Source organism: Lissotriton helveticus, chromosome 4_1, assembly GCF_964261635.1.
Source record: "Lissotriton helveticus chromosome 4_1, aLisHel1.1, whole genome shotgun sequence".
Lineage (NCBI taxonomy): Eukaryota > Metazoa > Chordata > Amphibia > Caudata > Salamandridae > Lissotriton > Lissotriton helveticus.
The window spans coordinates 1407380865-1407402707 of NC_136063.1; the positions used below are offsets into that span (position 1 = coordinate 1407380865).

General features: G+C 47.7%; 1 protein-coding gene across 2 annotated transcripts in view; it reads left to right on the forward strand.

Moving 5' to 3' along the window:
* DROSHA (drosha ribonuclease III) overlaps positions 1-21843 on the forward strand; it is a 669472-nt gene that overhangs the window by 464470 nt on the left and 183159 nt on the right. For both annotated transcript variants that reach the window (XM_078687959.1, XM_078687960.1), the window contains exon 16: positions 512-619. In XM_078687959.1, the coding sequence (XP_078544085.1) occupies positions 512-619 (108 nt within the window). The remainder of the gene's footprint in view (positions 1-511; positions 620-21843) is intronic.

Sequence of the window (21843 nt, forward strand, 5' to 3'; positions counted from 1 at the left end):
GAATGTATGCCATGAACTAAACATGTTATTTCTGCAAGCATAAAAATCCCCAAACTTTTACTTTTGTGAACAGATTAGCATGGAAGTTGTATTTGTGAACTCAAGGTGGAGGAAATTGTGACTGTGCTTCTGCCTTTAAGTGATTTTTGCCATTAAAATGTGCATTTTAACCAGCAGGTTGTTGGTTACAATTGGCTTCCTGCTGTCTGAGTGCCTTTTGTTGTGCAGCTATAGAATGGGATGTGAAAAGCACTCTACATATTGCCTTGTCTTGGGTCACGAAGGGCACATTTTCCTGGCACATGGACCACTTACTTAAGCTCTTGGTATGCACCGCAGAATTACTCAGAATTGAAAAATTTCACACTTTATCTTTATTATTTGAATAGAAACTGCAGCATTAAGTACTTTGTTTTTTTGAGTGTTTTTCTCCATACCTGGACTCCTTTAATTACGTGGCCTTGGTTCTTTCTTGATATGACTGAATACCAATGTCCTCCTTTCACCGCAGGAATCACTGCAGAAAATAAGACAGAAGAACTCAATGAGACGTGAAGTGACCGTGGAGTTGGAAAGCCAAGGATTCTTCACGACTGGCCTTCGTGCTGATGTCTGCCAGGTACTTACAAGTAGCATGAGCCCACTCAGCCCTTAGATGCTTACTTATTTTTAATTAAATTCTAACAGCACTGACATTGCTGGGTTTCTCCACATACCAGGTGCGTTTATGGAAATGCTGTTCACTTGCTCTTTCTTTTTTTTGGTTTTCCGCATATAACATATTAGGCATTCTTAAGGGGAAATGACCCATCCCCTCACAATTGGTCATCCTATTCCGACCCTGATGTTATAGACCAATACAAGGAAAGGGGGGCCAAATCCCTCAAGTCGCTACTGTTTTCTTGATCCACTCCATTTCACACCATAAACCCTGTGTTACTTTGGAGAAAAAGAACCAACAGTGCCCAGAAGAATCATTGGAAGACCAATTCCCTGTTACGTCAGGCCACAAGGGCCGCCCAGATCTTGTCAAAACTTGTACATGCCAAATCAGACTCGCACGTAAACATTATATATTTTAAACATTCTGAAAAGTTGGAGGATTAACCTCTTTCCAGGCTCTGTAGATTTCACGCCTTGCGAGAAGGATAACATAAAAGATGATTCTAGTAGGGAGTTCCTTAAGATCATTGTCTGTACTCAGTCCAGAGAAAATAGTCCTCGGGGTAACTACCAGTTGTTGTTGGAGGACATCTTCCAGAAAATCCTGAATCTCAATCCAATAGTTTCTTATCTCTGGACAGTCGACAAACATATGGAGATCATCCGCGGCAGGGTGCCTACATCTTGAGCAAAAGTATTCCATACTGGTGAACTTAAGTCATTTTTAGGAGTTATGTAGGCCCTATACATGGTGTATAGATGATTTCTTTTTAAAGCGGCAGGCTTAACCACTGCATGTAAGATGGTAAAGGAATCGATCCATAGCTCCTTAAAGTTGTCGTTGTTTGGACTTAACGGGTTACCCCAAAGCTTTTGTAACTCAGAATCTGTGACATTCTCAGCCTCTAATATAGCCCAGTACCAAAACGAGATCTCACGCTTCCATCTACCCCTCCTGGATACAGAATCAAATTTTAAGTTTGATTCTTCAAAATCCCAGGATAAGGTTGTTCACTTGATCTGTCAGTTTTTCTCCAGGGTAACCTTGCCAAGTCCTCGTTCAGGCCTATGCGTAGTTCGCAGGGTTTCGCTACACGGAACTCCGCAAAGTGACAAAAAACGCCACAGAGTTCTGCAAGTGGCGGAGTGTAGTGCGAACTACCTTTCGCGCTGGTCTTTCTGCCGCTTTGGTAACATTTTTACCCGAGCAAAAGCTTGCAAACTTACTGCTTGCGAGCGGGGAAAAAACTCGGCTGCACTATGCGGAGCAAAGTTTTCTGCACTCGGCGAGTGAAGAAAACTCTACAAACTCCACAAACAGAGCGGGGTTCATCGGCCAGGCCTATCTTCGTTGTTGTCCGCCCTTGTTTTGATGCCTCTTTGCGCCGGCTGATGGCCAGTGAAGCGACTGTCCTGTGGTTCCACTGAAAAGCCTCATATACCCCCTCAGCAGTAGATCAGTGATTGAACACAGCTCCATACTCAAGTTTGCTGGAGGCAACACATTGGTTTGCCTTTGCCCAGGAGACACTGGCACTCATGTGGAGGTGTTCCAAGAAAAGAGGGGTTGCCTATGAAAGTGCTGTAGGTTCTTGTGCTAATATGTTTTCATATGTTGGATTGGACTGTGTGATAGCTCCAAGTCGTTGGTCAAGGCTGTTTAGCAGCTGAAACAGCATATTCATGGTTCACCATTTTAATCTCATTTGTTTCAAGATTCTATTTTTACATTATACAATGCAGCTCATACAGAAATCGCCCTAGGCCCTGAAGCAGTGCCCACACAAGAAATTATATTTTAAAAATGTCTTTAAAACTTCTGATGCAAGTAATTATTAGTAGCTGCTTCTGGGGGCTCATTTGTGTTAAATTCTTTTCTCTCCTTTCAAAGAAAGATACCCGCTAGTCTCGGTTTAAATCTCTCCTCTTCGGCATAGCGACCTCCAGCCTTGTATACAAAAAAATACGTTGTGGTTCCTGGCCTTGTTTAAGCAAGAATTGGCAAAGCAAATGGGTCTGACCTTTGACATTCTTTAGGAGACCATCTTTGTTAGCAATGCAATATGCTAATATTGAACAAGTTGGAAAAAATTAAAAGGCAATCTTATTGCTGATGCTAGTCAGCATTTCAAGAGGATGAACTCACGTCTTCGAGTGATAAACTAAAAAATAAAACCCAAGAAAAGGAGGACTAAAGCACACTCTAAAGTACAGAGTGGCGGGTAGCAAATTGCAGCTGCCAGGCCCTTCAAAATGAGGGGAAAATATTTAAAAAACGAGATGGGTGGAAGGAACATAGAAAAGCTGTTGAATGAGGGTTTAAAGCTGGGTGGGCAACTGAATGCCACAAACCAACAGGGAGGTTCCTGAACAGTGAGTGGTGGTGTGTGTGTGTGGGGGGGGGGGGGGGGGGCGGTGAGGCAATGGAGGAGCAGAGGGGGAGGTGAAAAAAAATCAATAAATAGCGGAACCGGGATGTGGAAAGTGAGAGAAGCAGTGGACAAACTTGGGTTAGGGAGGGAAAGATGAGCAAAATAGAGCATGTGGTGGAAGGTTAGGAGAAAGGCAGGAGAGACAGAGGAAGAAAACACATGAACTCCAGTGGATTGCAAAAAGAATAAGACCAGGATAGTTCCTTGAATCTAAGCACAAAGACACAGCATCCAATCAAAAAGATGGAAAAGAACCTACACTCCAGCCTAGGCACAAACACAGGAAGAGGTACGAAAGCCATTGATAAAGAAGCAAGCTAACGAGTTAAGAAAGCCAACCAATCTTGAGCAGTGGGCTGACCCAAAACCACACACTAAGTATTGGTATTGTACACAATAAGTCTGTTAGCAACAGGCAGCTAACTGCAGTCTGTAGGTCTACATGCTATAAATAATTTAAAATATTTGCATTAAATTGTACTGTACAAAGGTACTTGTTAATGCATGTACCAGCTTAGCACTGCTGCATCCCAAGAGAAAATGTATTTCATAAAAAACTTCAGCCCCGAAATACCAGAAATACTGTTTCTGCTGTTTGGAGAGTTTCTCCCACTACATGTTGACCTTTTTCCCACCTGCAACTCGGTAGGAAAATACTTTCGATAGTCTGTCGAATATTACCATTTCATTTTATTTTTGTTAACTCTTTACCACAAATAAACTGTTCATATCACAGCGATTTGGTAAGCTAATAAAGCAACAAGAATATTCCCATCTATGATTTAATTTTGCAGGAGACCAGTATCCAACCAAATGATGGAGAGAATAAAAACCAAATATTGTGCAGTACTTTGAGGTTTTAGTAATGACCGAAACTTCAAAAATAAACATTTCCAAGATTCATGAACCTAGTTAGCAAGCACGTCAGACAATAACAGCAATTGGATTTTCACCTGTTTGTAAAAAGTTTAATAGTTTTTAAAAAGCTTAATCCTGGGCGCTTAGGACTGCCTTGTGTCTTACTGTGGACTTCTCAGTGATTACCTGATTGTGGGCTCAGAAGCGTGTACCCTGAGCAATCACTGGCAGCTTTAGCTACTTTTGAAGATTATTTTGTTATTTATGCTTTGTTACAGAGCTGAGCAGATAGGTGAGACAATAAATGCCAGGAGGAGCAGCAGCGGGAAGATGTGGAAAGTGGGATGGATGCTAAGGAGTAATGAAGTCAGACATTCTAAAGTAGTATAAAGGACATGGTGGGTCCTTGAAAAATGGATACTATGGGTGATCGGGAGAAACTGCTGTGGAAATTCATTTGTTTTTAGAACTAGGGACTTTTCAGGATTAGCTTTTTTTACTCTTTAAAGACCTCTTAAAATGTATGGATAAGGTTTCAAAATGATTGCATTTACGGTTTTATTTTCAGTATTTTGGTTTTCTGTTTATTTCAAAATTATCATCAAGCATAAAAAAAACTATTTTGTTTCTTGCCTGATTTCATCTCAGACTTTGAGATTCTTATAGGGCGATATTCCTGCAGGCTGTCTGTTAACTCTATGCATTTCTCAGTCCACCCGAGTCATTGTTGCAGTAGAAATAATGCACGGTTGAGCTAATTCGGTTCTGAACATGTAGATCATACACCATTAATTGCAAAGCACGAGGGATCAAAATGGAGCAGGAAGCATTCTTCCTTAGAGGTTTTGCTCAGAATTTAGTTTGTTTTTCTCTAGAACCATTATCTAGAAAAGCAAACATTTAAGCACTAAAAAAATGGCTTCTTTAAGCCTTGTGTCTCATCTCTAGATTCTATGCGTTTGTGACTGATATGGCGCAACATGTGACGTCTAACCAGTCTAGTGGTCCTACAAAGCTCAATAATTCTTACTGCTGGACTCTGGTGAACAGTTGTGCAGCAGGTAAGCCAACCTGTTTTACAGCAACAAAAGGGCGAGGCGCTCCGTATTATGCATAACTATATTGATTTGGCCATCAGTGCTTGAGCTCCACATAAAGAGTGATACCTGCTCTTGAAAGAGATTTCCATTCTCTTTTATTTTTTGTTTGACCCATCGCCTGCTTCCCTCGTTAACACCCTTACCCCTTTCATTCTTTTCTAAAAGGTAGGCCTTTGTAATGTTATTACATATTTGTTTTAAGCGTTTTATGATTATTGGGTCATATGATAGTTGTTAAATAAACCTAAGGTATGTGCTTGATCAGAAATTACTTATTCTCCTTGCTTTCTTATATTTTGTATGCTTTAAATGTGGTTTTTGATGTAGTAGTACTTATTTGCTATTAAATCAGATCAAAATAACAAAGTTAATGTCCCTCCCAGTAAGGGCACAGGTATGTCTCTCTGCAGGTTGTAGTCAATGACTCAAGGGTAGACATGTGGGTTCTACATGTGCAATCTTGAGCAGTGGGCTGACCCACAACCCCACACTAAGTATTGGTATTGTACAAAATAAGTCTATTGGCAACAGGCAGCTAAATGCCGTCTGTAGGTGAAACCTAAAACCTGTGAATATTTTTAAATGTTTTTATTAAATTGTACTGTACACAGCTGCATCCTAACAGAAAATGCAGTTCACAAAAAAATGTCAGCCCCGCTGCATTGCTTCCCAGATGACGCAACCCAGAAATTGTTGCACAACTGTGGGAAGCTCTGTTCCCTAAATGTTGATGCCAGAATCTAAACCTTACTGAGGATGGCTTCGAAGAGGGTTTGTCATCTGAGTAAAATAGTGATTGGCTTTCTATTCAGAATCACGCAAACCTGTGAAAGATAGTGTGGAAGGAAAATAAGGTACTTCACTTTTACTCTAGGTCTCTGGTATTGATAATTTACATACGCACATGGTGCTATCTAATCTCACCAGAAAATAAAATACACCTTCTAGAGTACATCATCGTGCTTGAAAGAATCCGAGGGGTAAGGTGGGAATGGGAATTGGCAACCATTATCTCACAAACATTGGAATGTTGGAGCTCTGGGCTTTTATCAGCCATTAGAAGCCCGGAGCTACTCTAATGCCTTCAATGGAGTGCTCAACATTCCAGTGTTGTAATGAAGCATAGTTGCCTCACGCAGCAGGGCAGTGATCTAAAGAACAAGTCAGGCCTCAAACTGCGGGCAGTCATCCTTCTGTAATGTCCACAGGCCCAGGACTGTACTGATGAGTGACTCAGAGTTCCAATATTTATACCTGGTGTCACCCTTTGAAGTGGGGTAAATTTATAGTCCACCCCCACATCTGGCTCTGGAAAGTTCCTTCGTTCCACTTTCTTCCCTTGCTCTGAGAGGTTTTGGGTGACCAATGGCTGGTGTCAAGTTCCTATGTGAGTATGCTGGAGGCAGCCCTTTGAAATGTAAGTAGGACAGGCAACAACTCTTCTCATCCCATCCTGGCAGAATGACCCTTTCCTAGCTACACCCAGGTCCTATTGTTCATTGTCTGGACCCGCACATTCCTGATGGAGGAGCCATTAACCGGTCCAGGCAGCTGTAAACTCCTAAATCGCCTCAAAGTTATGGGCAGGAAAATGCTTACTGTCTAAAAGTGCAAAAAGAACAGATGATGGCAGAATGCTGAATCAATCGAACATTCACCCCCAGTCACAGAACTGGGTTAAATCCATTGGTTTTTTTTTACTCGCCACACTGTTCCAGTTTAGCACCAGACATATGCAAAACAGTTTTGACCCTCCTCCTTATGGCAACATTCCAACCCGAACTGTTTGCGCTGCACTTTTCGCCCTAAGTGGGATGGATAAGCCCAGACGTGGGTCCCTTGTTCACTGTGCCACGGGATTCAAGCTAGCCTGGATAATGAGGGGTTATCCCCCGAAACCGGTCCCAGGATGCTTGTTTCCGGTCCATGGAGAACCTGGTTTGGCAGTTCAGGCTGGACTGTTCCCTTGAGGAGCAGAGTCAATACTGATTTGCATGTTGCTGGTTCTAAACTGGGCTGGCATGGTGAGCAAAAGAATGATGGATTTAACTTGGATCGCTTGACTGGGTTTCAATGTATAACTTATTCAGCTTCCGTCCATCCTTTGTTTGCGTACCTGTCTAAAAGTGGCATTTTCAAACTTGTAATCTAAAATCCAACTTTGAGAGTTGGAGCATTTGGGGTTTGGATAACGAGTTGAAGATGAGACGCATGAGCCTGCTGCTCCGTGCCGGCACTTTATCTGTGACAACTGGCACTTGGAGGCACCATTGGCCTTGCTGGCCTTACGTTACTAGGCGCAGTTTCCTAGGGCCACTTTGTAAAAGTTAACAACCTCCGCGCAGTGGCAGAGGCTGGTTGGGCCGGCACAACTTTAGTAGAGGCCCTACACACAAAAAGGTGACCAGAGCCTGATGCCCCTGCCACCACCAGTTGGAATAGGCTGGAAGTGAGAGGTGGTGCAACCCCCCATCGTGGGACGACTTGCCTGTGAAGTGCCTCTGAGCAGCGTCAAGAGGAAATGGCTCTGAGCAGCTGAAGCCGGTGAATGGGATGGGTGTCTCCAGCCAACAGGTGCTGTCTTCTTGGAAGCAAGAGAAGCTTGGACCCGGGGCTGACAAGTGGGGCCGCAGTGCGGCGAGGGTGTGCCTTGCAAACCTCCCATTGTGTACAGACACTGGGGAATGTGACTGGAGCCTGACTGGGTAACGCTGGAAGTCCGGGGTGTGCCCCTTGAGTGCTCTGATCCCTGAGAGGATGCCGGTGAAGAGGCGGGCTGCATCTGCTCTTGAGGGGTGGAGCAGCATTAGAATAGCAGCAGGCCACCTGCGACACCAGGGAAGGAAGACACACAAGTTGCCAAGGCAGGGCCTCAGTCAGGGTCACAGAACATGGCCCTGCATAGCAGCACCGGGTGAAGGCTCCCAGTACACGAGCTGCTGCACGGGTGGGTGGGGTAACTCAGGGCCTATTTCGGGGCCCAGCACCAACACCAAGGCTGCTATGGGGAGGCAGACTAGGGGACCACCCCTTGTGTTTGGTGATGCTAGGTGAACCTGGAAGGGATCTACCTGATCCGCACTAGAGATGCGGGGTCCTGGAGCCAGCCGACCCTGATAGCTGGGAAAGTGAGTGATTATCGGCTGCCCCGGAGACCCACTACCTGAGAGGATTGGAGAGGCCTAAGTGGAAGTCGGGGGAGGGGGCCTAGAAACTACAAATTGGAGTTATTTACTTGAACTTTGAGAGGGAGAGGCGGTCTCTGCCTCCACCCTCTTGACCCAGGACTGGTGTTCTTAATTGATTGCGGAGGGCCTGAGGGGAACCGACAGATAAATCTTGAGCCTACTGGGCTGCAGGGCTGCCTCAGAGGCGAAGCCCTGGATCTGCCTGCTCTTCCTGTATCTGGGCCGCTCATATAGGATGGCAGGGTGTGAGCGATGCAAAAACAACAGTTGATGGACAGAATGCAGAACAATGTCATACATTTACACCAATACAGAGAACTGGGCCTAAATCCATCGTTTTTTTGCTCCCCATGCCATTCCAGTTTGAACCCAGCCATATGCAAATCAGTCTTGACCCTGTGCCTCATGGGAACAGTCCAGCCCGAACTGCCAAGCCAGATCCTCCCTGGACTGGAAACAAGCATCCTAGGACCGGTTTCGGGCTTTCAACCCTCATCAGCCAGGATAGCTTGATTCCAGTGGCATGAAGCGCACAGGACTCATGTCTGAGCATACCCGTCCCACACGGGATGACAAATGCAAAAACAACAGTTGATGAACAGAATGCAGAACAATGTCATACATGCACGCCAGTACAGAGATCTGGGCCTAAATCCATAGTTTTTTTGCACACCAAGCCATTCCAGTTTGAACTGAGCCATATGCAAATCAGTCTTGACCCTGTGCCCCATGGGAACAGTCCAGCCTGAACTGCCAAGCCAGATCCTCCCTGGACTGGAAACAAGCATCCTAGGACCGGTTTCGGGCTTTCAGCACTCATCAGCTAGGATAGCTTGATTCCAGTGGCATGGAGAGCACGGGACTCAAGTCTGAGCATATCCGTCCCACTTGGGCTGACAAATGCAGTGGATGGGTGTGAGCGATACCAGCCGAATGTGCAGTGACCCCTTCGACGTTTTCCCTGACAGACTATACGGTTTGAGTCAGGTTTGAGTGCTGTATTTTTCCTCTGGGTTGTTAGGGTCTCCTGGTGGGGCATGCACTTGATGGAATGCAAGGCCTAGGAGATGCCCCCTTGGAAAAGGGTGCTCTGCAATACCACTGGTTTAGTTCACGTGCCTCTGGGGCTAGTGGCTCTGATCTTTGAGGCCTTCGCCATATCATCGATATGGGGAAGCCAAAGAACAAAGCGGCAGGTGCCCAGCCCAGCCTAGGGGGAGTCCTCCTGAAATCCAACCACAGTCCCTGAGGGTACAGCTGCACTTTTGCCTCCATCCATCTCCAACTTGACATGATTCTTGCTGCCATAGCAGCCACTAAAGACACCCTCCAACAAGATATTTGTGCAGTATCGGTGGGCCTTAGTTCCTGCAAGCGGAACCCCCTAAGTTGACAGACCGAGTTAGGGAAGTGGAAACCACAGTTGGTGTGCTGCAGCCAGATCATCAAACACTATCTCATCGGATGGATGAACTAACTGACAGAGTATGCATTTTAGAGTATAGGGTGTAGGTTGAGGAAGGGCGCAACCGCCAAAACAATATCAAGCTAATCGGACTGCCTTATGTTACGCAGGGGAATAATATGGTGTTGTACCTCGAACGATGGCTCCAAACTGAGGTTGCCCCAAACCATCATACCCCTTCTCTTCCCTGAACGTGCTCAGAGGCTGCAGGCTCACCACGCTGTGGCACTAGGCCAGAGATATATTTCTCCAAAAGGCACAAACTGGGGGCCCCTTCACAGTGGGCAACAGCAAAGTATCAGTGTTTCCTGACTTAATGGCGAAAGTGCAAGCTAAGCGCGCTTCCTTTCTGGAAATAAAGAAGGCTTTCTGAGAAAAGGCTGGTAATACTCTATGATGTTCCCTGCCAAACTCCGAATCATGCTTGATGAAACTACTCCTTTTTGTGAGGATCCAAGCAAGGCACAAGACTGGGTAGGGTCCTCTTAGCCATCCGCCCGACCCAAGGAAGGAGTGCCTAGATGCGGCCAGCTGTTGAAGCCTTCCCCTCCCTTTCAAACTGACCAGGAGAGAATGGGTACTCTTCAGACAGTAGCCGAGATCGCGAAGATTTAACAGTCTGACTCTGATAGGGTCATCCCCTCGGACTGATGATCAGTGGTCTCAGAGTTTGGCACTTCACTTGTGGATGGTGCTGCCCTGCCTTCTGTTACTCCACAATCTGTGGATGAACTGATTTGAAGAGCTGTGTTACTGGGAAGAAGGCTGACTAACAGAAGTAGTACAGGGGTGATATATTTTACGCTTCTGGGCTGTGGTCTATGGAAATTCTAGCCTTGGGGAGACTGCCCATATGTATTCCTACTGTTTGATTTGGTACTTTAGATCGAGGGAGCCATGGAAACCGGGTGGGCATTTAGGTGAATACTCGGACAACATTCAACTGTGGGGCCAGTGCAGACATGGTCATGGTTGCATTACATGGCCTGCCCCTCCAGGATTGGCCAATGCAAGGAGACTGAGGAGGTCGCTCTATTGACAACGTTTACACTTTACAGGATTGGGCAGCCAGCAGTTGTTGGTCTGCTCTTGGGTAGTGGATTTTATAGTTGTGGTTTTTATGGTTTGTCTCAGGGGTTGTGCTGATGCTTGTTGTGATAAGTCGACCACTGGGTGATGCCTGGAGAGTGTATAGGGGCATACTCGAGGTATGGTCAGATGCAGGACCAATGTCATATACTAACGTTTCTGACCTGGAATATCTTGGGGATGGGTTCGACATGTAAACGCCATAATATTCACAGATCTATGAGGCATACGAGGGTGAGGGTGGCTATGTTACAGCAGACTCACCTTTCCGGAGAGAGGTTGAGTGCTTGCGATGTAGGTGGCCAGGCAAATTGTGCGATACCTCCCACCCTGCTTTTGCAAGAGGGTTACTTATCTGGATAGTGGCAGGTACACTCTTTGAGCTTCTTCACTCCACCATCAATAAGGAAGGCGCTATGTCTTTCTTAAGGGTAGACTTCTGGGCAGGGAAATTGCATTAGGAAGTATTTATGCTCCCAACGAAGATCAAACCGACTTCTTCCGCTCCGCTCCCTCCCTGCCCTCTTAGCGCCACTGGTTACAGAATGTATTTTTGCTCGATGGGGATTTTAACTGTGGTGCCGATTTTCCTGCCTGACTGCTCTGCCCTTTACCTTGTGCAACAACCCATAAGATACCAGAGGACCTTAGAGACTGGTTGGATAGATGGGTCTGTCAGACTCTTGGAGGACCTAAGAGGGGTGCCACAAGACTATTCCTATTGTTCCTACATTTATCAACTCTACACTAGGCTATACAAATGTGTGTGTTCGAACAGACTCAGTCAGTATATCACTTACACTAAATATCTGGGACGTACCCTATCGGACCTCAGTCCTTTGCTGCTGGGCTTTTGGCTGATAAGGATCGCCCAGAGATCCTCAGTTGGCGTTCCTTGAGGATTCCTGTTTCCAAGACTCCTTGGGTGAGGGTGTTGCTGAAAGCTTCGAACGTAATCAGGACTCCGCATCCTCCGGCCTGATCGAGTGGGAAAATGTTGTGGTGGTGGTTCGCTGTTATTGTTTGGGCCACTCGGTCAGAGTATGGAGAGGGCTAATTGCGGAACTTCAGACCCTAGACAGCAGACTGCACAAATTTTATATTGCTTTGGGAATAACCGAGAGGTTAGGGAACAGTTTAACACTATCTCGGAGTGACTGCGATGTCATGATTACAAACACTCCATCGCTAATGCATATGAAGCGGGTCGGCTGGGTAGGCTCTTAACATGGCTTTTTAGGCCGGAGCACCGAGGGGCCACTATCACACAACTCCTAACTGAGGATGGAATGTCGCTGTACTCTCTTAGGGCCATCAATACTTAATTTTGGGAATACTGTGAAACGTTATGTAAGCGTCCTGGGGCTCTTTCATAGGGGGTACAGGCTTCCTTTCTTCAGCGACTGCCACTGAGATTTGGAGAAGCTTAGGAGAGCCTGAGAGGCCCAGTCACAACCCAGAAGATTTGATTTGCCATCAAGGAAATGTCTAAGTTGAAAACCCCGGGCCTAGACGGCCTCCCCTCAGAGTTCAACTTCACCTTTGTGGGGACCCTGGCTCTGAGGTTGGAGTCTTTATATGCAGACTCCCTAAAACATGGAGCCCTGCCTGACTCTACTCGAAACACTGTTGTGATTCTACTTCCCAAGATTGCTATACAGAGCGCACCTGTCACAGCATGTTGCCCTCTGTCCATGCTCAACATGGACTTAAAAATCCTTGGCAAGGTTCTAGCCCTTTGTATACTCCGCCATATGCATGCCTTGATTCAGGATGACCAAAACGGTTTCATCTCGGCTCGCATCACTTCTCTTAACTTGCGGTGGTTATATTATGTCCCCTATCATCTAGAGGTGCAGGCTCAACAGAGTGTCTTGTTTGTCAGTGAACCTTGATTCGGTAAGAGGGGACTTCTTTTTTGAAGCCATGCTGTGAGCCTGTGAGAGCGGTGGATTAGTTGTGTTAAGTAACAGACTGCACGAGTTAGAGGGGTACAGCCATCTTCCCAGCAATATAGAGTTTACAGAGGCACCAGACAAGGATGCCCATTATCCCCCCTTCTCTTCGTGTTGGCTATTGAGCCATTGGCAGAGCTATTTCGGAAAGGTTTATCGCAGTGGTAGAGGGCAGGGAACATATTTCTTAGTATGCCAATGATCTTTTACTGTATTTAGCTGATTGCTCCACAGGCACTATGACGGCGCTACGTCTTTTGTGGAAATTTGAGGTGCTCTCTGGCCTTAGAGTTAATAAAACACAAACATACCTGTTTCCCATTGTACCCGCTGTCCGTTGGCTGTTGGACATCAGATAAGACTTGTCTTGGGCTCCCACTACGTATAAATACCTTGGATTCCAACTATTTCATTACCTGGATGATTTACAGTAGGGTTATTTGAGGAAGGCTCTCCGATCGCTTAAAACGTGTGTCCCCTTTTGGAGCTCTTTTAAACTGTCAATTATGGTTAGGATTTCAGTGTCCAAAATGGCCATGCTACCAAGATTGTTGTACTTTTCTATTAACCTCCCAGTGGGGGTGCCGGCCTCTTGGTTTTGACAATTGGACACTCTGCGTGATATGGATTGGGAGCCATCACACTGTTGCTGAAGGTTCTTAGGTACCAGATCGATGAGGGGAGCCTAGGTGCCCCAGAATTTGAGCTGTACTTTTTAGCTGAAAAGCTTCAGTAGGCTACCCCGTGGCTCGCTGCGGTCCAACAGGAAGAATTGGGCCTGATAGGCATGGGCCAATACCAGAGTGCTTTGCTGGTTAAGTTACTCTGCCCGGCGATGACAAATCTCAAACCAGGTGTGCTATTGGCAGTGGCTTTGAAATGTTGGAGGAGCTGCGTTCTGAGGACTGCGGGGACACCTCTTTATGCACCTGCTCAACCTTTTGTGGGTCTTCCACATGGCAACCCTCTTATATTCTTCTTGGTGGAACAGTTATCGGCCTGGACAGAGGCAGGCATTGTGACTGTTGAAGACTATTACCAGTTGGGAGCCTAGCTCCCCTTGAGGGTATTGCAGTTTCTGACTTATGAAATCTCGATGCAGACGTTTTGGTATTTGTGGGCAGTCAACACACATGGTATTACAACTTCTGGTGTCTATGGGCACAGCGAGACATTTAGTGAAGTGTTTTTATAAATCTTTGTCCTAAATGTTCCGAAAACCCCTGTTGACACTTTGACATAGGTGGGGAGGGATACATGGGTGAGACTTTATAGGCCCGAGTGGTGTATGGTTTTGGCATACCCTAGAAGGTTTCCAGAAAATGAGGTGAAATATACCGAATTCAACTATGTCCAAAACACTTACCTAACACCCCACAGACTCCGGATCATTTTTGGCAGTGAACCGAGAGGTTGCCCCAGATGTGCGTTCCTAGATACAGACTTCTGTCACATGACCTGGAGTTGCCCCCATTTACTGCCATACTGGGACGTGGTGATTGCGCACTAAATGCCACTCTTAGCCACACTCCTGATTGTAACTTAGAGGTCTGCCTTTTGGGATTGTTTCATAGGCCTAAAAAACGGAAGGTGGGATCCACATTCATAGATTTGGCCTTGGCGCTGGCTACAAGAAGAATAACAAGGACGGGTCCGGTGGCAGATACATGGGTGAAGGATGTCACTATGTGGGAGAGCGCCAAAGAGAAAGTGTTGATTCGAGAGGATGCTCGAGGGGGTAAGGAGTGGACTGTTTTCAGGGTTATGCACAGCGGTGTTGGAGTCATGGGAGCATGCGGAGGATGACACAGAAGTTAGCCCTGACAGTCTTGGTAAGTCGAGGTGGATTGAGAAGACTGCTCAGTTGATTCAGATGAATGAGAGGTGAGCTCTAGGTTTTGTGGCCTGCTGCGGTCTGCGAGTGCCCTGTAACCCCCCTTAGTTTAGCCTTATTGGTGTCAACCCACTCTACTCCACCCCAGTCGGTAATTCTTATGTGATTTTTCTACTACCAGGGCTCCCCTGTTAGAATAGGTGCTGCTGTGTAGTTCCCCACTTCCCAGTAGGAACTACATGTTTGTTGGGCAACATAAACATACGGATGGTGCCATACTGATTCCGTGCACATCCCTCCCCCGTCCTAGAGACCATCTAGCCAAGGGTGCCACCATAAACACACCCCAAACCTAGAAAGGTAGCAAACGGGTTTGTCAAACACAGAACATTACAATCTCGAGCTCTTCCAGGGATAGTGCTAACCGATCGAGCACCCTTTCAATCAGTCACTTGTGCTCGCTTTCTCTCAGAGAAGTATACAAGCTTTTCACAGTGGGGTATTTTAGATATTTATTGAACCATTGTGATTCTGGTTTAAAATATATGCTCTGGAATGATTAACAGACAAAAGCAGATGAAAGTGATTAGCAATATAAAAACAGTGAACATATGAGTGATGTTTCCATATGAGAAAGGTCGGCCTTACAGTAGGGAAAAGCAAATGTAAGAATTTTTCACTACCAGGACATGTAAAACTTAAAAACATGTCCTCGGACTACTCGCCTGCGAGTGGTCTTCCAGGACAAATCCCTTTTCTTTGACACTCCTGAGGAGGCCTGGACCTGGGCAACAGAGGAGCGACCCCTCCGGCTCTCGGCCCGTAACAACTCTCAGCGGGGCAGCGGAGATAGCCCCAGCTTGAACTGTCCTGGTCCACGACCACGGAGTACCCGCTCACGCAGGAGACTGGGTTTGCGCCGAGCCCGATTAGCCTCGACGCCAGGTCCTACTCAGCATTCGGCCGCTGGGGCTCTCCCAGATGACCTCCCGGCAGCACGGCGATCCTGCTCCTCCCACCGCTTGGACCCTGGGAGTGCCTCGCCTCGACCATCCCTATCAGTGCATGCAGACACAGACCTTTCCCCAAGCCCGGTCCTCCATGCTGGGACACTCTGACTCTGCCGCACTCCCCGGCACTGGCAGGTTTTACGTCTGTCTGCGGTACAATCGACTGACTTCTCACTTGCTTTAAAATGGTGACTTCTATAGAACATCCTGCTAAGAGGAAGGGTCCTCCACGTCTCCTAGTCCCAAGCGTTCTAGTTTGGTTTTTCTATTCAGGTTTCTCAGTTCGAGTCGACAGATGCTTCTGTTGCTGAAGTATAGGGATGGGGAAGGGGGTTGGGTGGGGAGGAGGGACCGTTGTTCTTGTTTGTTCCTTTTCATCTGCACACACAGTATAACTCAATCACACTTCTGCTGCGAACCCAGTTGGGCCTTTAGCCCTGGCTCTTTACAGCCACATGCTCCTCACCACATCCACATTATCTCTGATGACCACATGGCCGTCACCCGCGCCATCAGTCTCCCGATGATTCTCTGTGCGTCAAGTGCGGACCCACCATCCCACCTATGCCCACCTCCCGTGCGATACATCTCCTTCTGCACTCATACCCCCATGACTGATTCGCGCAGTGGAATAGAGTTGCTCCATGTAATGTCCTGGAATGCCTATGGGCTACTGGACGGGGTCAAGTGCACTGAGGTCCTGCGATATGCTCAACGCAGTTGACATTCTGATCCTTCAAGAAACCCTTCTCGTAGGCAATAAATACCCCTTCCTGGCCAGTTATGGGTATGGCGGGGTTTGGCGAGGGGGGTCGAGGGGGTGGCCATTCTCATTCGCCGCTCCCTTACCTTTGTCCTACACAGGGTTGTGACTGACCCCACTGGCTCCTTCGTTGTCCTGGAAGGGGCGGTGGGAGATCGCGCACTCAACCTGTTGTCGATTTACTCCCCACCGTCTCTGATGGGGTCTACACTCAATCAACTCGCGGAGTTGATCACTGCCCTGCCTCCGGGGATGGCTATTATAGGGGGCAAATTCAACACGGTTATGGACCCTATCTGCAACATCACAGGAATCCCCTCAACCTCTAGGACTTCTCAGGCCAATCACTTGTCTGGCTGGGCGGCTGCGCTGGGGCTCTGCGACGCCTGGAGACTCTGGCACCCCACAACTAGTCAATATACTCACACATCGGGATCCCATCACACTCACGCCCGGATAGACTGTCTTCCTCACTGCTCTAGACTATCGTACGATCAAGGAGATAACCATACTCCCTCTGGGTATTTCCGACCATTCCCCAGTGGCGCTGCGGATTGGAGATCTACCGAGCACCTTGAGGACAATATGTCCGCTGAATGCCTGGTTTCTCCAGGACAAAGGCTTCCGCGAATTGGTGTGCAGGGAGCTCCGGCAATTCTTCGCCGCTAACCAGGGATCCGTTTCCTCCCCCGCCACCCTGGGGGAGGCGAGTAAAGCCACCATTCGTGGGTTCGCTAAGAGTCAGCTCAAACTCCACCGCACCATACAGGAATCCCGGATCACCCTGCTTGAGGCTTAAGCTATTCTCATCGAGGGGTGCCCACCCGAGGAGAGAACTGAGGCCTTGGATAGGAGACTGACATTCGTGCAAGATGAGATCAGGCTGTCTTCCATGGAGGCTGCGAAGCTGCTTTGGAGGTCCTCGGTGGCGCGCGTATACGGTGTGGGGACAAAAATGGCACGCTTCTCCATCGACTGGCCACCTATATGTTGGCCAATCGTATTATCCCTGAGGTGCAGGACTAAAGCGGCGAGACTCCACGATCTCCAGTGGCAGTAGCTCAGTGCTTTGCCACCTACTATGCGGGCCTCCACGCCGCGCAGCCTTCGTGGTGGTCGCTTCCCGACTTGCTCCACCGCAAGGGAATTTCTCTTTCACGCCTTAGTGAGACCGAGGTGCTTGATCTCCCGATTGCTCCCTAGGAGATCAACGAAGCGATCTCTCACATGGCATCTGGTAAGACACTGGGTCTGGACGGCTTTCCTCAAGAGTTCTACGTGGGCTACCGCGATACGCTGGTGCCCCATCTGCTAGAGCTGTACAACAAGGCGGTTGATAAGGGCTCATTTCGCTCTGAGACCGACATGGCCACCATCGTGGGGATCCCTAAGTCTCAGCCGCCCTCGAAGCACTGTCCCGAGTCCCGGCCCATCTCTCTTATTAATAGGGAGCTCAAAATCTTTGCTACCGTCCTGGCCAACCGTATGCGGCCTTACTTGGCCAAATTGGTTCACCCTGACCAGTGTAGGTTTATTCCCTCCCTGGCTACCCGTCACTGCCTCTGACGCATTCACCTCGCCCTAGCGAATCGGCAGAGCCTGACCCCGTACCTCTCCCTCCATCTTATAGACTGTGAAAAAGCATTTGATTTGGTGGACTGGCGATATTTGGAGTCAGTCTTGGCAGAAATGGGCTTTGGGGAGCGCTTCCCCCAGCTTGTGAAAACCCTAGATTCCCGACCGAGGGCCCGAGTGCTGGTCAATGGAGCCATATCCTGGTCTTTCCCTATCCGCAGCGGCACCAGGCAGGGGTGCCCCCCTGTCACCCCTCCTCTTGGCCCTTTTAGTGGAACCCCTTGCGTGCCTGGCGCACTCTAACGAGCTCATCCAAGGGTGGAGATGGCCCAGACTCAGTGAGGACAAAATTGCCCTCTACCTCCTTCTGTACCTGGCGGAACCCGCGCGGTCAGGACCCCGATGCCTCCGAGCGCTGACCCTTTTTGAGCAAGTCTCCGGCCCCCGAGTGAACTCTGCCAAATATGTCCTGGTCCCCCTTCATCTTTCCCATGAGTGCTTTGACTGGCAGTCCACGATACCCCTTTGGCGGCATCCTTTAAATATCTTGGGATCTGAGTGGCCCTCCTCCCTGATCTAACCTGGGCGCTGAACACCACCCCAGTGGTGAAGAAGGCCCAGGCCGATCTCCAGTGGCAATCGTTGCCCCTGAACCCTGTGGGTAAAATAGCTGTATTTAAGATGATGATATTGCCTACGTTCCTCTATATGCTCCAGAATATGACCCTTCTTTTCTCCTGTGCGTGGTTCAGAGACATGGATAGCCTAGCTGTCAAATTTCTCGGGGAGGGGGCGGGGCGGGGGTCGACAGCCTCGCCTGGCCCTTGCACAATGTCAGATCCCACCTAATGATGGCGGTCAGGGGATGACGAACCTATATCGTTATTATCTGGCAACCCGCCTTCTCGTAGTGCATGACTGGTTCAACGGGGGATGGTCGGTTCCGGCCTACCGGCTGGAGCTTCACACTCGGGGTCTTCCCAGTATTCAGGGGATGCTATATGGCAACACCATCCCGATGCGCTGCCAGAGGTCACGCGCGGGGTCCTCCTGGCCTGGCGGGCCTCCCTTCGCCACACTCATTGGACCGGGAAGCTGACCCAATGCACTCCGCTCTGGCAGGACGTCCAGCTCCGTGAAGTGGCGGAATTGTCCGGCTTCAGAGCATGGGAATTAGTCGGGATCTCGTAGCTGGGGGATGTCTGGAAGGGGGGACACATCCGCACTTTTCAAGACCTACAACATACTTTCTCTTTACACCCTCCGCACTTTTTTCTCCATCTACAACTGCGACATGCCATCTAATCACACGTCCCGGAGGGCATGACTCTGCCTGACTACAGCCCGTCGGAGGCCCAGGTTCTGACTAGCAACTTGGAGAGAGGGGGGATCTCCTGTATCGATCGCTCTCTTACCAACCACACCCCCAACACACTCACAGCTCAGACTCCGGTAGGAACGCTGGGTCGAATCCTTAGATGACTCTGACTGGCGTGACGCCCTAATGGCCCCTAAGTTAATCATTGACTCAGCACGGCTCCGATTGGTAGAACTATACTATTTACATGCTGCCTATATCACGCCGCTGCGCCTCCACCGAGCAGGTCTTTGTTTAGAGGCGTCCGTTCCGCGCTGTTCACATCCTAAAGCAGACTTCTTCCACATGGTATGGTCACGCTCACCCGTCGCACACTTTTGGGATCAGTGCTGGGGGGACTCAATGAGGTCCTGGGATGGGAGGTGCCTTTAAACCCCACCAACATACTCCTGGGCATTACCGAGAGACTGGACGGTTCTCGCACAGATAAGCTCTTCCTAAACACGGCCCTAGTGGTTGCAAAGAGAGACATTGCACGATGCTGGCTGAATCCGGCGGCCCCTGCCCTGTCAAGATGGCGCAGAGGAGTGGACTGGTGCGCCATGCAGGAGCACTCTGTGTATGACGCTAGGGGTTGCCCTAAGAAATTCCGCAAGGTGTGGAGTAAATGGGTGGGGGCGATAGACGACTAACATTCTGTTTGGACATTGTGGAATGTGGTGGGTGCCAGGCTCAACCTTTTCAATCACTTAATATTGTTGTGCAGTGTTATGGAATATAATGTTCTCAGGTGCATTGCATATTGAACCGACTGTGTTTGTGTTTTGTGCTTTCTTCGAAAATTAATAAAATTGGTTATCAAAAAAAAGTCCTACTTTTTAAATACAACGCACCCTGCACTATGGGCTATGTAGGGCATACTTTAAGGGTGGCTTATATGTAATAAAAGTAAGGTTAGGCCTGGCAAAAGATTTATTTTGCTAGTTTAGTCCGCTTTAAACTGCACTGCAGGCTGCTATGGCAGGTCTGAGACATGTTTTAAATTGCGGCTTTTAGTGGATGGCACAATGAGTGCTGCTGCCCACTAAAAGCATTTAATTGACAGGCCCTGGGTTACCATGGTATCATATACAAGGGACGTGCAAGTAAATTAAATGTACGAATTAGGTGCAAGCCAATTATACCATGATTTAGAGGGAGAGCACAAGTACTTAAGTACCGGTTAGCAGTAGTAAAGTGCACAAGATCCCAAAAGCAAACAACATCAGATTCCGAAAACAGTAGGGGGGCAAGCAAAAAGTTTGGGGTGACCCTGTAGAGAGTCCAACCTTCGATTTGAAATAGAAACAGACTGTATGAAAGTGGAACTTGGTGAGCTGAAGCTGTATTTACATCATTGTGAAGGATCAGAACGGGCTAGTTAACCTTTTTTGCTGAAACTGCACTATCTACATTGTACATACTAGGGAATACGGAGCAGTGCTGTATCTCAGCTGCCCTGTCTACAGCTCATACACGAAATCTACATTTTTTGAGTTATTGTATGCACTAACAGCACAGCTTCACCAAAATGAGGCCATGGACATCTTTGCAATGCACATACATAGGCACTAAACAGGTTCACAATATGACCACTCATCTTCTCTATGAAGGGATGCAGATTCTATCAGTATGAGTTTTATAAAATCACAATCTAAACCTACGAACAGAAGTGTTGAGTGCAGTGTTTTATTGGAGGCCATTGATTCTGGAGGTATCCATATTCACAGTGTTCTTGTTGCACAATCCTGATGCCTTTTAGCTTTTAGAAAAGCAAAGCTCAGTTGTGCTCTTAATAAAAGTGGATGGAATTATGGATGTGCCCCTTGTCTTGAGCAGACACTGCTCATAGTTCAGCTGTGAGCCTGCTTGCCTTTATGCATCAACATACAGTGAACAGTGAGCTGAAGCCAGATGATGGATGTGACCCTTGTTCCCAGAATTGACGTATGTTCTAGGGGTCCAAGGAATTCCCGATGGCCACAAAGGCATTTTAAGGGGCTTTACATAGCCACAGAGGGTCATAGAGGGAGCTTCATGGAACTGTGCATAGAGGTAGGGAGCTGCATTTATACTGTTTGACACCAGAGGTTGCTAAAGCAGCAAAAGTGCAGCAAAATATGGTGTTTTCTGGGTGTCTACTGAAAACAAATATTACCTTCCGTAGTATTTTATTGGATATAATCGGTCTTAACTGAAAAACAGAATTGCTATACATAAAATTCTAATTGCACCCAGTAGCTAAAGTTTGGCCCTTTCTACTTTCTAATGTCTTAAGTAAACATGTGGTGTGCCTCAAGGTCATGCCCTTTTACCAGCCTTCACCAACTGCTATACTGCAATCCTCTTAGCGATCGTCAGCTGTTAGTTTTCGCTGCCACAGTTATGCCGATGACACTTAAATACGCATTAGAGTCCCAAATGATCAGGGAAACATTTGCTTGATGAATGGCTGTCACTTACATGTGACAAATGATTGAAAGAATGTGATCCTGGTCTTGTTGATCCAGGAGTTATCGGCTTGACTTGGCTTTACCCATCAATTACCCCTACC